This window comes from Engraulis encrasicolus, chromosome 14 (assembly GCF_034702125.1).
Source record: "Engraulis encrasicolus isolate BLACKSEA-1 chromosome 14, IST_EnEncr_1.0, whole genome shotgun sequence".
Taxonomy (NCBI): Eukaryota; Metazoa; Chordata; class Actinopteri; order Clupeiformes; family Engraulidae; genus Engraulis; species Engraulis encrasicolus.
In genome coordinates, this window is record NC_085870.1 from 45,362,820 (window position 1) to 45,383,414 (window position 20,595).

Sequence of the window (20,595 nt, forward strand, 5' to 3'; positions counted from 1 at the left end):
TATGTGGAATTACAATGATTGTAGCATGCAGTATGATACGGTGTAGATTATGAACCATGAGCCTACTGTAGTAAAAATATGGTATGATATACACTTGGATTTTATTTTTAGTGATGTTTACCAACTTTTACATTTCTACGTAATTGATCAGGTCATATCAGGTGAAGTGTTCAAGTTGATTCACAACATTGTAGCGCCCACCACATTGTTTCACCAAGGGAAATCCCGTCCGCTCAGAGTGCGGGCTCTGGGGGGACCGCCAAGGTCTGGCAGGAGATCCGGCCTCTTGGGCGCTGGAAAGGAGGGTGGAGGTGGAACAGCAAAGGGTAAGGAGGGAACGGCGATCTGTGGGATCAAGCTCTGGGCTCGTTCTCGTCCACCACCTGCCCCTGCATGGACTGGCACTGGAGGTAGTGGTCCTTTCTTTAGCGCCAGGGGAATAACCACTCTCTTGGGTCTGGGTAAGGTCTGTGGAGGGCCTGTAGGGGGGTTGGGCTGGGTGGGCTCCTGTTTGGCTGAAGGATCTGGAGATGGGTTGGACTGGGTGGGGTCCGGTTTGTCAGACGACTGCCCGGCGGAGCGATCTAGAGGTGGGTTGACTGCCCATCTCCTCTCAGGTGACACAGGTGATGGTGGTCCTGACCTAGTAGACACAAACAAATAAGGGTACACATATGGGTCATTTCCACTGCACATATTTTCCCGGTAAAGCTCAACTCAGCCGCCAACATTTTGCATTTCGACTTGCGCTCAACTCAGCTCAACTCAGCTCAACTCAGCTCTAAAGCCAGCTGGCTGGCTGAAGTGAGCTGAACAGTATGTTGACAACCAGCCCACTGATTGGTCAAGAGGCGTGACCTCCCTTTTAAAAAAGGCACCATAACAAACTACAGATGTAGGCAGAAAGAGTATAACGATTTCAGTTGCGAGTTGCTTTCTCCGACAAAGTATAGGCTTGTCGTTTTGTCCACATTCCTATTTCCACTTCTTTTGTATTACTATATCTGTTATTAAAATATAAATCAGCTCTACTGGTGAGTCTCCATGGACATATATTTGATAAGTTAGCCTATTTAATAGGCTAACCAACTTTGATGTTGAAATGTTTATTTAGAAAATAGTGATTTATAAATGAATACAATTGTGGAGATAATACATTTATAAAAGTGGAGTTTCTGCCCGAGAGTGACATGTAGCCTGCTATGTTCCCCAACATTGTTAATCATCATTGTCAACGAAAGCACAAGAATAGCATATTGCACCTGAATTTTGTAGACTATTCTTTATTTTCTTTAAACTTAAGTTTTACGCCATGTAAGAAAGTAATGATAGTGAGTATAAAACACTCTAACTTATAACTTTCTTGCCAGCAACAAGTTGCCCCATTCCAATCAGTCTGTTAATCAGCGACTCCCCTCACCTGAGTACTATGGGCTGATATGCCATGATTCAATTATTGCCTGCACTTGCCGAATTCCTGATTACTGCATTCACATGATACTCTGGTGGGGGAACAGTACCACAGGCAGGGTACTTCAGTGATGATGTGGGATGAGGAGGGGACCAGTACCACAGTCAGGGTACCTCAGTGATGGTGTCAGGAAGATCAGGGGGCAGGACAGTAACAAGTATAGTCATGGAGGAGGATGGGTGAGAGCACTGTTGTTTTTGTAGATTTTAACATTCTTGACCATAAAGCCAAATACATTGTCACTGTACAACCAAAGCCGCCGATTTTCACTGTAAATTTGAAGTGATTTATTTTACAGTGTGGCTCGCTATCTACAGGTATACCCTCGTAGGCAAAAATATGCCATGTGATTGTGTTAAGTCCACAATACTGGTCAAACGAATGAAATCCCAATAATTATATTTAATATTAATCAAAGTTGTGCAGTGGGTTGTGGCAGTTAGGCTGTAAGCGAACCATTCAAATATACAAGGGGGTGCGCAGGAAAACAAAGTTTGAGAACCGCTACTTAAGAAAAGCTGCTGAGCTGGATATCCTCAACAGTAACCCATGCCAGTGAGGGTACCTTTCAACCATCAATATCATGTGTTCATCATTGGCTCACTTTATCTGCAGAAGTGCATGTGGAAACAGTGCAAAATAGAACAAGGAAAACTGAAAAAATGCTCTGCAAATGTTTTTCGCTGGTGTAGACACTTTTTAGCTTTCCATAATGTCAGATGGTCCCTTAGGTGCAGCCTTATGTGCCACCTTCTTGGGGGCTGCACGTTTTCGAATGGAAAAGCCAACCACTCTGATTTGACAGCCCTGCTCAGCTCAACACAGCGCAACACAGCACGGCACAGCACAGCCGGGTTTAGGTGGAAAACTGGTAATAGTGTACATAGGGTATACTATTACACCTACAGACAGGGACATTGAAAGCCTTGGCTATGCCTGGGACAAAATCATCTGAAACCCACCCTCATTCAAGTGTAAAGAAATCCTGCACACTGTCCATTCCACCAACAAACTTTAATACAGCGTTTCGGTCATCCGACCTTCTTCAAGTTGACCGAAACGTTGTATTAAAGTTTGTTGGTGGAATGGACGGTGTGTGGGATTTCTTTACACTTGAATGCACATAACTTAGAATGACTCAAGTTACTGTTCCATGTTTTACATGAAAAGTATTCAAATAAAATCAATCAATCAATCAATCAATCAATCAATCAATCAATTCACTTTAGTTCAGTTGGTGAGTTGAGTGCACTTCTCTCCCATTGTGCCCTCCTGTCCCATAGCAGACGGCCTGATGTAGAGTCCACACTGTACGTCCGCTGCAGCGTCTGAGGTCGGCCTACAGCAGATATACAGTACATACTTTATATTGTATCATTATATTGTCACAATTTCAGTAATATTCATATTACATGTGCTGTATGCCAGCAAATGTATGGCAAAAAGATAAATGCAGCACATGATTAGGGCAACATGAGGGAAGCATGACTTTACAGGCTGGACATTAAATTCTACCATCTATGTAACTGCTATAGAATCTTAGCCTGATTATCATTGACTTTCAAATCTCTTCGAAACTTGGTCTGACCAAGAGCATAACAATTAACATTTCCCAAACAGCATTTCCCAAATGGCCTCCCTTGGTTTGCTAATGATTGTTTGCTTCCCAACAAAGTGGGAGGAGTTCCCGTATTTGCGGGAACTCAGAAAGTACTTGCATTGACTCTTGACCTGACTGGTAGCAACGCTGAAGCTGTTGCATCACTAGAAGGGCACGGCCTGGCTAATAGAATCTACTGTACCCCCTTGTAGATGGCAGACAAAATGTCCTTTTTAAGATAATTCCTTGTTGTTTTGTAAGTAAAAATGTGTCATACAATCTCTACCTACACGTGTATGTGTGTCAATGACTGTGTGGGGTGTGTTAGGGAGTCACTGAACAGACCTTTGTAGCTGTCGATGTGTTTTTGAACAGCTGACAGAAACTTCTCAGCCTCCTCTTCATCAGTAAAGTTAAGCCCGACAGCACGGTCCTGACCCCAAAAACCAGACTGTCAGTTAGATACACGGATATACAGTTGGTATCTCCACATTCACACAGCACACACACAGGTGCCCTCCAAAACTCTATATGTTCAGCTACAATACAGGTCTTAGGAGTGGTACATAAAGGATGGTATCCTGACAATTGCTACGTTTACATGACGGTTTAAACTCTGAATTAATAATTCCGTCGAGTTTCCTTTCCTTTGATCTTTCGTTTAATTCCGAATTTAAAAGTGTTTACATGACGTTCTGACAAATCAGCCCATTTCGATAGAACTGACAAATGAACACTGTTGAGTTGGTGAGTAATGTGGGTTGCAGTTTTGCTTAATTTCGTATTTTGATATTTAGAGATGGTACTCACATCGCCCAGGAAGCTGTGGAAATATGGACGTGGGGCAGAGTACCTGAAGTGGGTGTAGAGCTCCTGTTCCCATAGCAACTTAGCTCTCTGTCACACAGCAGAATAACAAATATGAAGTTTTAAATGAGACATTTTGCATCAAGATATTTGGTCTCTGCAAAGCCATTTTCAACATTGGAACACACTTTAACAGGTTGTACATGCAACAAACACAAATGACCAGCGAATAAGCTCTGACCTTGACACAGTAAAGGCGTATGTATACAGAGTGTACACTTTGATCCGTCACCAAGCATACAACTCCACAGCTGTGGGCCTCCCATCTTAAACCTCCACCTCTCTTTTCAGGGCCGACAAGCAGCTGGACTACTGCAGATGCTAATGCCTGCAACACACATAAGAGGTCAAATCATCACAAATGCAGATGCACCAATGCCCATGCAATAACCCTTGTATACTACACAAACATGGCTAGAGACCAAAAATATTTTCGCCTGGCGAGTTGGTCTTGCCCAGCCCTGTAGAAGATCATCATAACAGACCCACCGATCACAATGTGAGGTTTATTATTTTTCATCTGTTTGAGACTTTGGGAGCATCTTGGCAGGATGACGATGTGGACGACGCAAATGGGTGGTGTTGGAGACATCAGAATGGCTACAGCTAATGAAAATCCGTCATCTGATTGGTCATAGTGTTGAGTACACACAGCATTTTCTTGTTTATGTCACACTATTTGTCAGTAAAATTATATCAGCCAGTCAAGCAGGAAGTCAAAGTCAGTATGCAAATAATAGAAAAATAGATACAGCAAAGGACACACCATATGACATCAGGTACCAACATTATTCGTATGATACTTTAAGGTTAAGAGTAATTAAACAGCTTTGCAAACTAAAATATTAACCGAGTTCAAAATATGTGTATTTCAAATGATTCAATTCTGTAACTTATATATAGGCTACTTTAGTGTACATTAATAAATAACAAGCAACATGCTTTTGTGCAAGTGTGAATTCAATTCCCATTGAACTTTCAGCCTTCACAAAGTAAAGTCTCAGTCACAGTGTGAAACTAATGAGCTGTATACTGTTATAATAACTAACATGGAAGATAAAGAAATTGATTTAAAAACATGAAGACCATGGCAATGACAGATGGACCAAGAATCAAGGCAAGCAAAAGAGAGAAGTGGTCAAACTCACACTACAGTGTACTCCAATTAAGCTCACGAGGGTGCCATTTTCTCTAGTCGACAAATGCGTGCTGAAGACCCTGGATCCTAACTGTGACATGTCAGTTGGTGCTTTACTTTCTACCCTCTGTCCGCCTGCCAGTGCCACCTTTTCACTTCCTAATACCAACCAAAATCAACCCTGCTCAAACCAGCTCATCCATCCCCATGCAAATGTGCATACATAGATAACAAACCCCTTTTCTGTACATTCTTTTTTCATACCTCTTTTTCTTACACCAGTTAATGCCTTTTAACTGTTCAGCGAAAGAGTATGAGTGTGTTGAGAAAATGTGCAAATGCTAGATGAGGCAATAAGCACTAAACTACATAGATTCTGCGGTCAGCCTCTGGTGAAATGGCATGATGGTTACAGATCAATATACCATTGCCAAAAAGACCTACGGAAATATTAGGCCTACACAGAAGTCAATTCAAGTTGCTTTGATTCTAGATGTTATGAAAAGAATTTTAAATAGCTTCAATTATGCTACTAAGGTTAGGTGATTAGTACCTATACATATTCATAATGTTCTGCCACGATGTAATTGGTATGTATTCTACTTTGTATTTTCATTCCACAACCTTGTCAGATGGTTTAAGTGCCAAGCGTAACAAGAAGGCTGCACTCTTCACGGACATCCGTGAATAAACCAATCATCACGTGTATGACCTAGAAGGATCGGAAGATGAAACGGGGCAGGAACGTGTATATAACGACACATAGTTTTCTGCATTACGGTGGTTACGTGATGTATTGATAGTGCACTTTCAATTAGATGCAGGCAAAATATAGTAGCAAGTTACATAAACCACATTGTATAACGTTTTTGTTCACCTAATTACTGCAAAACAAGAACTATTCTCTTTAGGATAGAAAAGTATATCAGCTGCATGCTGGGTAATAATAGCCTACTGTCTCCGCAGGAACCATGGGGCATGTAGTCGACCAACTCCTAACATCTCTGTTGCCGAAGTTACAACAGTCTGCAATGCAATATATATTTATCTGTATAATAATGTGTGCTAGTTTGACATAATAGTATATGTCAAACTAGCACACATAGCCTAGAAACGTACAACTCACTGATAGTAATATGTGTTGGTGTGTTTTGTCTTGTTTTTCTGGAGCCAGAGGTCAAATCAGGAAATGCCGGCTATTAAATCGTCGATTAGCTCCCATAAGGGACTTCTTTTAGGTGTGGCTTCTGCACCTATAGAACTATAGCTTTAATGAAACATGTTAAAATCAGAGGTTAATCATGCAAGGCTAAGCGTCCAGTAAAAATGTAATTACGATGGGTGGTAATATCATGCATAGTGCACCGTGGGGAAAATCTTTAAGTTGTTGACTTTGTCCCTTGAGATTACGAAATGATCAAAATACATGATGCAACTTGCATCATACGGCACATTTTTCGAGAACGCTCCAGTAGGTTACTGACGCAAGAAACTCCTGTGCACGAGCGGTTACGGTATGATGTCAGCACGTACATTCTAAACATACGTGTCAAAAAGACGGAAAAGAACACAGGCAAGAGCAACAGTCGAAAGTGAGTTCGCCAAGGCCTTGACGGTGTGATATTTACGCTCATCGCAAGGTAAAACACAAATCTTCCCACACGCTTACGTTGATCAACTGTTGTGTTAAACGTTGTCGTGGTTTTCCCCACTTGAGCCATTGCATAGCGTAGGACGGACCACGAATCCATTTTCTAGGTTAGCTTGTGAGTACGTGCTGCTACCAGAGATCACTGCTACTCCTTAGCTACGTGACTTGAAAACAACGGAGTCGAGACACTAATTTTCTCATTCTGTTACACAAGGCTGAAGTATAGACATTTTGAAGATCGTCTACATGTTTTACTCTACACACGTGTCCGGAATTTGTCACATACTGGACAGTGCATTGGTTAACGCATTGGTATTAGCAATCAATTTCAATGCACAGCCGTCGCTAGCTAATAACTATCAGTGTTTGTTTCGATTTAGGTGAGGCAGGTGAAGGTTTTCAACCCCTTAAAATACTGACGGATCTAGAATTAATGATCTGTTTCAACTAACCCATGCTATTCTGAGATTATTTTGAATTGGCATTGCAATATCACATATAGAACGGCTACTGTGTAGTTATGTTAGCATGTGAGTGCTATTATTTTTAGCATGAGGACTGCCTTTGCCAATAATAGCCTAGCCATTGCCAGAACCACCACCGCCCCTCGAACTTCTTGTAATGTTGGCCTGTAACTAACAAGTACCTGTAGTAGCTCTACTCTAAGGTTACTCCTAAAGTAAAATAGCATCTGAACCATTGAGAGTACATGATCTGAACATGTGAAGTTCCATCTGGTTTACAACTAGAACTGCCTAATCCGTAAAGCAATATCATACAGTCGCCATTCAATATACTTGAGAGATAACGAAAACATGTAATGCTAATTATTATCTTGGCATAGATAAGTAAGATTATAGCTCAGTCATAACCCTTGATGTTATCCAAAGACAGATGATAACGCCCACTATATCTTATCTCATTGCAGCACGTGAAATATTAATTGGACTTGCGTGTTTTCCAATACATATTAACTCCCCAACTTAGTCTGTTATTTAAATTCAGCTGTTTGCTCAGCTAGTGCCTGGCAGAGTTACTCCATTCTGGACTTTCAGACTACAGACTGTTACACGCAGAAGTTAAATCATTTGCCAAGTCGGGTCGCTAGTCGTTGTGAAATGCTATTGGTTGAAGCCATTGACAGTATAACTAAGCCTAGTTTTACACGGCAATGGTTGAAGCGGTTACAAAAATCCATTGGTCAAAAAAACAATCACTTTTGCTTCTGACATATGGGTAACCAGTTGTGTCAGAAACCAGCTATTCAAGCACTGTAATTCTAACTCTGGATTAGATCAGCCCTTCAGAGAATGCATGTCAGAAATTACATAATCTGAAGGAATTTGCGAGTGCCTTTGTGCAATTGTACGTTATCTACTGCCTGTGTGCCTGTCCAGCTTCAGGTTTGCGATTTTCTCAAGTAGAATTATGCCTGGTGATGTGATAAGTGGAACAAAAAGTTTGGAACTGGGTCGTCTGACAAGTTACAAGTTATTATCTTACAAACTCCACCGGTTGTTTGCTGTTGTGTATCTAATGAAAGTGTGTTTGGAGAAAGTAGAATTGCAGCCCTTTGTTTGTGTTGGTATGTAATGTAATTTTATTCTAATATCTTATTCTTGTCTTTTTCCTTCATTCAGCTGTCCTCATCTTAACTGGGCTACATTTGCAGCTGAAGGGAAGCCAAAATGAACGTGTTTGACCGCAACATCGACTTTGATGCTCTTTTTAAATTTTCTCAAATGTGAGTATGAAATTGACTTCAACCATTCTCAGGTTCTTACATGTTGCAAAATGGCAAAACAAATGTCATCTATTCAGACCTTACATGTATGGAAAGGCAGGGAATATAACTATATCATGCACTGAAACTTGTTCTTTGCATAGCTAACTTTGGTATTTTCAGGCATCACAACCTGATAGGCTCAAGTCTTGTGTCAGCAACGATGACTTGTGTTTACACTTCCAGAGAGAGGACAGTAGAGCTAAAGGCCCATTCAAAAGATATACTTGCGATGGTTATGGATAGTTGTGGAGTATTTCACATGTTCCAAACATTGATTTCCTATGTATTTAGACACAAAATACGTAATAGGTTGAAGACTATTGGGAAAAACATGCCACACACCAAAGTCCCTTGGAGGGATTAAAGTGTTGACAGTTTGAGCATATGAATGAAGGAAGCGAACAACAGCACTCTTCAGATTTTTCTCTGTTTATTCGCCAGTTTGAACATATGAACAGATATATGCACATAATCAACCAAACGCAGAGTATGAATGGGTCTTTAGGTGGATAGCCTTGACTTCAGTCAGTAGTACGCTGGCCTGCATCATCCATTCACCAGTGGAGGGCTATGACTCTGGCTTTAACATGTGATCACCTCACATGCTCTTGTAGATCAGATTCCCAGGGCATACTTTCAAGAGGCTGAAAGTCCCTAAGGGGTATGTCCTTCCTTGTGTATCATTTGGTAAAATCTGTGCGGGTGACCCCACCCCGCAAAAATGAAAGCTGTAACTTGGTGCTTTGGAACTTACTGTTCACGAGGATAACAAAGACAGATTAGATAAGAATATTTTTTGTCCGAGTCTGTAAATATTTAGAATGGCAGGATCAACATTGCAAGCAATCCTCTGCTTGTCTCCACAGAGAAACTTTGCTGGTTCTGTGTTGCTTATACTAGCTACTACAGTCTCAATAGCAGCCGTCTGTTCAGTGCTGATTTGCATAGCTTGGTCATTTATGATGCTGATAGTGGACATACAGGTCTGTGGGCTCTGAGCAGCAATCAGGTTTGACAAGATCAGAATGAAGTTAGGAACAAGTACAGTTCCCTTCCATTTTGTTCCACATCCATTTTTGTAAGTTTGTTCCTCTCTGCTTGGTTTGCTTTCACTTTCTGTTTCTAAGTGATTGTTTCTTATGTAACAATCCTAGTCACTATAGTCACTATTCCAAGTGAACTGCATGTCACAGGTCTGTGACCAACAATACATTTGAAATAGTGATATGAATTCAAGAAGAATGGGCATGACTATAGAGGTGGCTCTCAACCTTTTTTGAACGCCCTCTTGACCACATCATAGGCCTCGCAACGCCCTCTTGACCGCATCATAAGCTTGCCAACGCCCCCTATTAAATAATAAAAATGGAGTAATGCGCCCCCAAATGGCAACTAAGACCGTCCCCTCTCAACACCCCCCCAGGGCTCCCCAACGTTGAGCTGTAGAGCCCCGGTTGACAAACACTACTCTAGTGACTAGGAGGGCTCTCCTTTCCTTTTGAATTCGTATCACTTTAATAATAAGCACTCATTCACGCTTTTCATCGATCGATTTTTATGTAACAAGCAAATATTTCAAATAAAAGGTTGTTGGCCAGAGGGCTTTGGAGTTCTTCAAGAAGTGCAAAGGTGCTCTTGGGTTTACGTAATTATAAATAAAGAATGCATAAATAAAGAATGAAAGATATTCAAAACACTCTTTGTTCTTCTTTTGAACCTGTTCAAATATGAACTAAATGAATTGAAGAGAGAAGAAGCACACTGCAGCTTAAGATTTTAACCATTTATTAAGTTAGAGTAAGCACCACCTCTGGTTGTAAGGAGAAATGAAATCGAACAAATGTTTGCCCGTATTGCTCTGTTCCAGTTCTCGCTCCACACAGCAGCACCTGAAGAAGGTCTACTCATGCCTGGCTGTGTGCATGTTCGTGGCAGCAGCTGGATCCTATGTGCATGTCGTCACCAGGGTCTTCCAGGTACAGTATTGAGGCTCTATTAGATTATTTAAATCTCTGCAATGTAACACTTATACCTCCACACCAGCCAGATCTGGTATACATTACTCTCACAGACTTTTTTAGTTTTTTTTAGCTGATGTAAAAACCAAAGGAATGTGGACAGACTGTCCTTTGCTAGAGGCAGAACACCATAAATTACCTTTTTTTTTAAAGCAACCGCTCAGTAGCCTGTCAGTTGCCATTTTTGAACAGTACTGTGAGACTGGTGGTCTGATGCAACTTTGTAGTTAATGTTGTTTGTAGGCCTACAGTTGGCCTCGATTATAGAATGAGTAATGTATTACCAGGAGCAGTGCATACCACACTATTGTAGAGCTGTGATGTAAATAAGCTCTGTACTATTTCTGGTCTTAGCTGCTAAGTCCTGGCCCTGGGGCCTGAACAAAGCTGCATATCATTTTCCTGTTTTGTATGATTGTAATCTTAGTAAGCAAAACTGAACACCTATAGTATTAGAGGGGTATACTGTTCCACAAATGTGCTCCGCAAACAGTGTCACAAAATAATTTTCAACATTGGGGGCTTTTGTTGTCTTTGAAAAAAACAAAACAATGTACAATTACACACTGCTAGGAGTTTTAGTTCCTGTTACTGCCTCTCTCACCCCATATTTTGCACATAGACAATTGAACATTCTGGCTTCCCATAGGCCGGCATCCTGTCCATGCTGGGATCGCTTGGCATGATTGGCTGGCTGGCCATGACTCCCCACGCTCCACAGACTGAGCAGAAGAGACTGGCCATCTTGGCTGGCTTTGCTTTCTTCACAGGTAAAACACGACCTCATCTCTCTCCACAACTACTTCTTTCTTGACATGACTGGCTAACTTGGAAGAACTTCTCAATAAATTCAATCACCATTTGCTGGCCAAGCATTGGTAAATGGTAGCCATGTCAGAGAAAGTGGAATATACTGTATGAGAAGGCTCAATCCCATTGGTTCCTATTGTTCCCTCAAAAACGTGCAGTTCCACCAGATGGTGACCATGGGGTGCGGGCAAGTGAAGACTGGGTAACCTGAATGGAGTCATTTGGTCTAAATGTTAAAATATGTTGTGTTCCAATTTCTATCAACCTCGTAAATACAAATTTCCTGTTAAAAACTATGGTTGGTATGGATTTTTTGTAAGTGAACAAGAAATGCAAGCGGTTATATATAGTGTATGTTGTTAACAGGTCTCTAATCATTGTGTCGAAGGGAAATTTCTGTAATGTTTAAAATATACTTACAAATCCGCAAAAATGTGAGGGGTGTACTCACTTCTTTGACACGTGTAAGTAAGTGAGCCTTCTCATATATTCCACTATATCTGGCCTTGTTAACTACTGAAGCCAAATTCATGGTTAAAATGTATGTATAAAAATATTATTAGTATTATGCATTAGGGCTGTAACGATATTGTATCGAACCGAGAAATCGTGATACACAGAGTCACGATACTGTATCGCGATACAAGAAGGCAGTATCGTGATGCGCCCTTTTAATGTTTTGATACCCATCAACACAGAAAACAACCACATGATATGAAGTGATGGTGCTTCCAAGTATCATCATTATTATATAGAAACGTTTTAAAATTATTAGTAACCTCTTGTAACCTATTCTACCTATAAACTATCATAGTTTTTATTCATAAAGTTTATAATGTTGGCAAATGTGAAATCTTGGGGTGTATCGAACCGTAGGTCATGAATCGTGATACAAACTGAATCGTGAGTTGAGTGTATCGTTACAGCCCTATTATGCATGTATAAAAATGAGGGTTGTAACCACGGTTCTATGAGTTTCGGATGACCGCCAGGGCAGGCTATGGCTGTCACTCGGAATACGACAAGAAGATTGCCAAACGATCACTTCCACAGTGAACATGCTTAAATTCCTGGGCAGGCGGGGTCACCGAGGTGACCCTTTTGGTATTAATACTCGACCTGCATGAGCATGTGATGATCGTTCAGTGCTGGAAGCACCAACTGGCGTCCAGTAGAAACGAAGTAGAACTGTAATTGTGGAGTTCTTCATTTTTACCTGATCATACACCCGGTTATCCGTTGTCCCTGTGCATAACCTGTTGACTTTCAGATTTACTGAAATAAAAGCAATGTGTTGAAATAACTTACTTAGCCTTGTTATCATGGTGCTTTTCATCTGCTGTTTTGCCTCAACTTAACCTATATCGCAAATATTGTCTTCTTCTTTCTATTTAATAGGAGTTGGTCTTGGTCCGAGCTTGGATTTCGTCATCGCCATTAACCCAAGGTATGTGTGCAGGGTAACTCCATGGGCCTGGTTCCGGCAAGACATTCATATGATTCTTTGAATGAGTACAGTATATCACGAAAGTGAGTACACCCCTCACAGTTTTTGCAGATTTGTGAGTATATCTTTTCATAGGAAAGCATTACAGAAATTTCACTTTGACACAATGATGGTGACCTTTTAACAACATATTTAACCGCTTAAATTTCTTGTTCACTCAGAAATAAACTAAATACAGCCATTAATGTTTGAACATGTACTCACAAAAGTGAGTACACCCCAGATTAAAATCTGGTAAAACTCACTTGTTTACCACCACACATGCTTGACACCATCTAAAGCAAATTTGTTTATCTTGGTCTCAAGAGAGATGAACAGACCAAGGATATGGATCACTGGAACCATGTCGTGTGATCTGAAGAGACCAAGATAAACAAATTTACTTTAGATGGTGTCAAGCATGTGCGGTGGTAAACAAGAGAGTTTTACAAAAAAGTTTATCCTCTCAATAGCCAAGCATGGTATTGGGACTGACATGGTTTGGGGATGCATGAATGCTGTCAACATTGTCAATCTGAAATATACCTAAAAGAAACATGCATGTCAACATGCACTGTGATTACGGAAGCAGATCATGATATTCTCTATAGGATTGCATTCAAATCTCACATCAATCTAATTAAGCCATGTGCACACTCAACATGTAAAAGTTCAATGCAAAGAAAGGTTGAAAAGCACACTGATCTCCTCCCTTTTAATGCCTTTTCATTTCGAGACGATTCGAGCCAACACAGCCCCTTCTGCACCGGATTTTAATCTGGGGTGTATTCACTTTTGTGAGTACATGTTCAAACATTAATGGCTGTATTTAGTTTTTTTCTGAGTGAACAAGACATTTAAGCGGTTAAATATGTTGTTAAAAGGTCACTAATCATTGTGTCAAAGTGAAATTTCTGTAATGCTTTCCTATGAAAAGATATACTCACAAATCTGCAAAAAGTGTGAGGGGTGTACTCACTTTCGTGATATACTGTACATAAGTACTGTATTTCCTGGTAATGCTCCCTCATGCACCTTCACATACATCTCTTTTCTGAATAATATGTGAAGGGAACCTTTCACTAGTATGATTCAACACACCAATAACCAGAATTGATTGCGTTGCCAAATATTCTGTAGCTAAACGGATACCACCCCCTTACAGTTAAACCCTTAAGAGGTCTTATCATCTTCAATTTCCGGCTATACAGCTGAAACCAGAAAGTTGCATAACTGTATGTAAAGACGGTGACACACAATCTTTTTTTCCCTTCTCTGACCTGTCCGGTGTTGACTGATTTAGGAATATTACTTTTTTTCCCCTACTGGCCTAATAAATAATTACCAAATCCAACGGTATGTGCTGCTAATCAGACCTCAGAGGTCCAGGGAGTTGCATCACATTTACCAAAACTGGGTGCATTTGACAGGTGCTATAATACTAGGCAAACGTAGGTTAAGATTGTAGCTGCTTTTTGTCAACATGAAGGAAGTGAAGCACAACTGCACTGTAGGTTAACTGTAGGTTGATTTCAGACTGGCCCCATGGCGCAATATATTGGTGGGAACCAGGACAAATGGGACAGTTGTCCCGGGCACAGGAACAGAGGGGGCCCAGTAATGGCTTCTCATTACATTGTATGTATTGAGGGGGGCCCCTTTCAGATGACTTTGTCCTGGGCCCAGCCAAAGCTGTCAGCGGCCCTGGTGGGAACCATGAAGCAGTACTGACGGCCACCTCTTCCTGTATGAAACCAGGTCAAAGTCCCCGCAGGCTTATCGTTTGTTTGGGGAGTTCACAAGTGGGTAATTCTCAAGGGAGGCAGCAGAGGGCGTACTCCGCCTAACATATTGACACATGCTGGCATGTCAAGCCAATCCCAAAGTAAAAGAGGTTGTTATGTGTGTTATGTAATGTGCTGTACTTTTTAAAAACTGTTTAAGTTTAAAAGGTATTTAAGTTTGGCACTCATAATTTTACATTATTCAGATTTAAAATGAAAAGTACACAGAAGACACAAACACACACACACACAAAGAACTGTTCAACACTGCTTTTTAAGTGTGTGGATGAATGCTCTTGCAGCCCGTTGATCACCTCTGTTTTCAGGGCGTTAAGTGGTTACTTATTGATCTCTCTGTCTCTCTCTGTCTCTCTCTGTCTCTCCTGTAGCATCATTGTAACAGCGTTCCTGGGCACCTCCATCATCTTCCTGTGCTTCACCATGAGTGCTCTGTATGCCCAGCGCAGGAGCTACCTGTTCCTGGGAGGTAATAGAAGAACGCACACATCACACCTCACCCATCACCCATCACCCATCTCCTTAACAGATTAGGATCATGTGGATCAGGCCAAATAAGTTCTAAATAATAAAGACATTTTAATTGGGAGTGCCTTCGTCAGGGATTTTTTTCTTATTCTTGACTCCCGATATATGTAAAAATATGCCAGGTTATAGCACGATTTCCATCTGCTGTCTGAAATTGGCAGGCATAGGAGGACATTAAACAGCTTGTTGCATTTGCTTGTGTTTTTCTCAGGGACTCTGATGTCCGGCCTCTCCATCCTCATGCTCGTGTCCTTGGTCAACATTTTCATTGGCTCTGTCATGATCTTCAAGGTAAGGGCGTAATGCATGCACATGTCTCACATCTTGCATCAAAAGTTCGGTCCCCATTGACGCAAAGCTTTGTTTCCATTTATTTATTGAAGTTGTAAGTTTGAACACGGTCACAAATTGAAATGGCAAAACCCATGGAAAACCACCAGTGTGGTGTGTCAAGTCATATGCAGTCATTATTAGGGATGTTGAAACACCCTCAGATCACCAATCCTTGGCCAAATTTCACAGCAGGTGCAAGATACTGGGGTTCGACCCTCTCCAGGTCTCTAGCTAGCCATTAGATGACCAGGTGTTGGATTACATGTGAAATTTGGCCAAGGATTGGTGATGATCTGAGGGTGTTGCAGCAAGGCTGTCATTTTCATCTTTGCAAACGGCGCGTCTCTGATTCCACATACAAAGTTACCTTGTGCCAAAACATGATTCCTTCTATTCTGACAATGCCCCTGAATGCTGAGGATAGTTTTTGTGAAGTAGGACAATACTCCAGCCTCTCAGCTTGCCAATCAAGCTGTGGATGGAGGACCACCAGATCAATACCCTGACATGGTCAGCCCAAACTCCAGGCCCGCACCCTCTATAATGTGATGAAGAGGAAGCTGGATGGTCACAAGCCATCAACCTAAGCTCAGCAACTTGAATTCTTACACCAGGCCTGGAATAAAGTCATCCAAGAACAATGTGAAGGACTAATGGACGCATACCAAAACGCATGAAAGCTGTGACTACAAATCGGGCTTATTCCACCAAATATTGATTTCTGAACTCTTCCTAAGTCAATACATTACTATTATGTTGTTTTTAAGTTAATATCATCTTGTTTTCTTTGCCTTTTTTGAGATTTGGAAACATTGCATCTTGTGTGTTATTTTGACCATTTGAGATTTTCTGCAAATAGATGATCTAAATGACAATATTTTCTTTCGAAATTCGGAGGAAATGTTGGCTGTAGTTTATAGAATGAAATAGCAATGTTTGTTTTACTCAAACACATACCTATCCATAGAAAACTTTTTAAGTGGTCTCTCAATTTTTGCCAGAGCTGTATATATATACAAATGTACAGCCATGGTATGTCCTACTTTATTTTGTGAATGAATTAAAAATGGTGTTAAATATTTTTAATAAATACTGGTAATAAAAAGTTGTAATAATATTTTCTGCAATGAGGCAGCTGGTAGCCAACACTTGGTGGTATTTCTTGAATGAGGTAAATCAAAAATAAAGTAAGAGAGCTTGTGTTATAAGTTCTAAAATAAATAATAATTAAAAATAAAATTCTTGAAAGAGGACATCCGGTGGCTAATACAGGGTTGTGTCACTGATGGCTATCACAGTGGAATTCACAGTTACACAGGGGACTTTCCAGGTCCCTTACCACACACCCCCTTATCTTGATCTATCTTTTGCATAACAGGTAAATGCCAAGAGGTGTCATTTCCTTTGGTTTGAAGCACAGATGTGTGCAGCATCATATGTAGAAGGAGAGAGGTGCCGCACACTCACAAGTTAAATAAACAGTTTTTTAATGTGACAACGTTTCGGCCTGCCGGCCTTCTTCAGGTCACGTGTGCAGCATCATATGTACCAAGTTATCAACTCGTGGGCCTTTCGTCCCAATATAGATTCGCCCCAAAAGAATTCATGAACAGTTCAAACTTACAAATCCCCTCGTAAAACTATAATGTGAATTTCTGGAGAAAACCCACACAAAACCAATGATGTGACCGCTCTAAATGTATAGATGAATGAATTGCTCAGTTGCGTGTACGTACATGGGTTGTGTATGTTGTCTCATGCTTTCACATTGCTTTTTTCCCTCTGTGTTTCAGCTTATTTGTGTTTGATCTTCTTTGTGTTCTCTATGGGTTGTGTAACGTTGCTCTGCCCTCTCTGTCCCCTGTAGGCCCATATGTACCTCGGTCTGGCCATCATGTGTGTAACGTTGCTCTGGCCTCTCTGTCCCCTGTAGGCCCATATGTACCTCGGTCTGGCCATCATGTGTGTAACGTTGCTCTGGCCTCTCTGTCCCCTGTAGGCCCATATGTACCTCGGTCTGGCCATCATGTGTGTAACGTTGCTCTGGCCTCTCTGTCCCCTGTAGGCCCATATGTACCTCGGTCTGGCCATCATGTGTGTAACGTTGCTCTGCCCTCTCTGTCCCCTGTAGGCCCATATGTACCTCGGTCTGGCCATCATGTGTGGATTCGTGCTGTTTGACACTCAGCTCATCATCGAGAAAGCTGAGATGGGAGACAAGGATTACGTCTGGTGCGTCAAAACACTTCCACTGGTCTTTCTATATATATTCATTTTATTTGTCGTTTCATTTTATAGGCTTTTAAATGGTTACAACCCCAGAAAGAACATAGGAAGTTATTCCTTATTATGTATACTACAGGATGTCTTAACTTCTTGCATGCCTTTTTGTTTTAATTGTATAATTTGTGTTATGTGCACCTCCTCAGGCACTGTGTGGACCTGTTCCTGGACTTTGTCACCATCTTCAGGAAGCTGATGGTCCTTCTGGCCATGAATGAGAAGGTATGATTCACTTCAAGTCAAGTCGGTTTTATTGACAAGTTCTTTACATGCACTGGTCATACAAAGAATTGAAATTACGCTTCTTACTTTCCCATATAGACATAGACTCGAGACTCTAGTGTGGACACAGACAATTGGACATAGACAGTATACATACATTACACCTAGAGTACCTATACACTTACTGAAACAGCAGTTGTTATTGATGCGGTACAGAAAAAAATGGTCAATCTTCTGGTTAACTTACTGATTTACAGATACTTGTTACTGAATAGTAAGTTATAGTGTTTGGATGGGATTATTTGTATTTACTGTGTCTTTACACGGTCGAGTATACCACAGCCACTACACCTGGAAGGAGTTGAGGCCTGCTCCTCGTGTGCGACTAGCATACAAGTCGCATGGTGGCTTTCATACAAGCAGTTCCTCTCACACGTCTTCAACTCTCCTCTCATTTATTTAAAAAAAGAAAAATCAATTCTATTTGTTTGTCCCCCTTTTTAGGACAACAAGAAGAAGGAGAAGAAGTAAACATGACTGGTGTTTACTGGCCAATAAATGCACACCTGTGGGCTAACCGCACCAGAGGAGTCTACTGGTGTTCTTACTTAACTGCTTCATTCAGTTTCATTCTTCTCAATTACTTATAGTGTCTTATTTTTATTTTTTTTTATTTTTTGGTTTCATTGATAGGATTTGAGTTTCGGCTTTGGACTAAGGTTGGTAACTTAGATGTGACATGTAAAGGTCCCTGTGTTATAGCAATTTTAAGTTGTTTCTGAAGGGATGGTGTAAATTATGTGAACTAAAGTGAGAATATTCCATAATCTTATATATTATTTCCCACCCTTGGAGGAGTTTTGTTTTATGAGACTTAAGAGGGGAAAAGAAAATGGAACAATTTTGCTCTTACATCCTTTGACCCTTTTCGTGAACAGGATGTTTATTCCTAAAATGAAGAACGTAAACCTCTTTTCTATAACATGGCTTTGAAACCAACACCTTAATCAGTTAACAGAACTGTATGTAGTGGAGAAAAATACACCTGTAAACATTGAGAGCTTGTCATATATTGGCATGTCTTTCTCCATGCAACCATATCAGTCCAGTGCGTGTGTCTCAGAGAAAACTAATAACACTGATATTAACCCTATATTTCTCTGTGCTATTTATACCATCGTAATTTACTCATGAGACAGGTTTTTCAGCAATTCATGTTTTAAGTTTAAAGATCAGTCCACAATCCATGCATTTGCCTGTCCAATTAAAATTTTGTAAACTTTCCAAACTTGCCACCTGTCGGCATCTATCGCATTCATTAAGGAAAAAAAGTTTTATTTGAAGAAGTCAAAATTCTCTTGTGCTCTTCATCTGTCCCCTTACAAAATCATTACTTCCCCTCAGTCCCAAACAAAGCCTCAATTTATACAAATGATATGTGAAGACGATGTTGAATACCTATGATTGCGAAAACATTGGATCTTCCACTTTGCTTAACATTAATCTTTTTCTTTTTCTTTTGTTTTTTGGTTGACTTTATGTCTGTGGTTGTGAAGATTTCCATTGGTGCACGATGCTGTTGAGAAAGTGATGTATATGAAATGAAATCTTTTGTTTTTGAAAAGTGTAATGTATATTTTTTCAGATGTTTATTTTGCTGTGCTTCTATGTATTTAGATATTAATTTCTACTGATTTAGATCACGTGGCAAGGAAATGATCATTAATTAATTCTGTAGTGATGCATTGAGTTTGTGTTCTCGCTTTATATAAAAAAAACATCCCCCAGATTTATTTTTCCAGCCTAAAATGTCATGCACATTTAATCTCCAAGGATAAGATCGCAAAGGTTCCCTGGTATCAAATCCACCCCAAACTAGAACCATTTTTGGACAGTTTGCTGTTTTCATGATTTTTCCCTTTAGGAAAGGTGAAGGATACGTCTTCTTGATCTGTAAATTAAAAACAAGTGATGCAGTAGATTGTTTTGAGACTTGTCCAATCCTCACTGCACGTCTTGTCACTGAGGTACCAAGGTGTCGGAATGAGCCCTCAGCCCACAACGTATATTTCTAGCCATTTCCATCTTTCTGGTTGTAAAACAGACCTACAAGACATTTTTGATACCAGCCCAGTTTTCACAAACCAGTGCAAAATCAATGATTGTGTCATTTAAAAGAAAAAAAATCATTTATTTTCATAGAAAGTGCCAAGTACAAAACAAGTTTACTGATCCATCTGCAAAGTACTAATTTACTGTAGAATCAACCTTTAGACAACAATGCCTATCTTATACTGTGAAGATAATCTTTATTTGCTTTTCCAGGGATTGCTGTTGTAACTCAGCTAAATTAATGTAAGATTTAAAAATTTGTTAAAGTAAACTTTGATTACATGAAGACGTCTTTGAACATGTGTCTTTCTTCGATTTCCAAAAGCACGATAAGTGACATGTAGAAACATAGGCAAATGCAGAGTATCAAGACTGACTCTTCACATGAAAGAAAACTAGGCCTTTACAGTCACGTCAGACTGCTAGAGGTACTGTACAGTATATCCCTAAAACGCCCCTCCTAGTCAAATGGCATAACATGAAACACA

General features: G+C 40.4%; 2 protein-coding genes and 1 non-coding gene across 6 annotated transcripts; 1 reads left to right on the top strand and 2 right to left on the bottom strand.

Annotated features, from left to right (window-relative positions):
* Positions 1 to 44: 44 nt before the first annotated feature.
* Positions 45 to 8,127, bottom strand: si:dkey-197j19.6 (actin nucleation-promoting factor WASL). Of its 2 annotated transcripts, none has more exons than XM_063215898.1 (6): positions 6,746 to 8,127; positions 4,120 to 4,266; positions 3,882 to 3,968; positions 3,417 to 3,504; positions 2,696 to 2,810; positions 45 to 643 (listed from the first exon to the last, which is right to left on the bottom strand). In XM_063215898.1, exons 1-6 carry the CDS (start codon positions 6,800 to 6,802, stop codon positions 211 to 213), a joined length of 927 nt encoding a protein of 308 aa, XP_063071968.1. In that variant the 5' UTR covers positions 6,803 to 8,127; the 3' UTR covers positions 45 to 210. The 2 variants fall into 2 exon arrangements, with proteins under 2 accessions (XP_063071968.1, XP_063071969.1); XM_063215899.1 differs by lacking the exon at positions 6,746 to 8,127 and adding an exon at positions 6,032 to 6,086.
* LOC134463530 (small nucleolar RNA U13) lies at positions 5,703 to 5,798 on the bottom strand. Its single transcript, XR_010037767.1, has one exon. It is a non-coding gene; the product is annotated as a small nucleolar RNA U13 (small nucleolar RNA).
* Positions 6,601 to 20,393, top strand: tegt (testis enhanced gene transcript (BAX inhibitor 1)). 3 transcript variants are annotated; one of them, XM_063215900.1, is made up of 10 exons: positions 6,601 to 6,716; positions 8,368 to 8,471; positions 10,381 to 10,489; positions 11,181 to 11,301; positions 12,740 to 12,788; positions 15,001 to 15,098; positions 15,369 to 15,448; positions 17,622 to 17,722; positions 17,920 to 17,995; positions 18,500 to 20,393. In XM_063215900.1, exons 2-10 carry the CDS (start codon positions 8,416 to 8,418, stop codon positions 18,524 to 18,526), a joined length of 717 nt encoding a protein of 238 aa, XP_063071970.1. In that variant the 5' UTR covers positions 6,601 to 6,716; positions 8,368 to 8,415; the 3' UTR covers positions 18,527 to 20,393. The 3 variants fall into 3 exon arrangements, with proteins under 3 accessions (XP_063071970.1, XP_063071972.1, XP_063071971.1); XM_063215901.1 differs by having other exon boundaries at positions 6,650 to 6,668; XM_063215902.1 differs by lacking the exons at positions 17,622 to 17,722; positions 17,920 to 17,995; positions 18,500 to 20,393 and adding an exon at positions 17,358 to 17,591.
* The last annotated feature ends 202 nt before the right edge of the window (positions 20,394 to 20,595 follow it).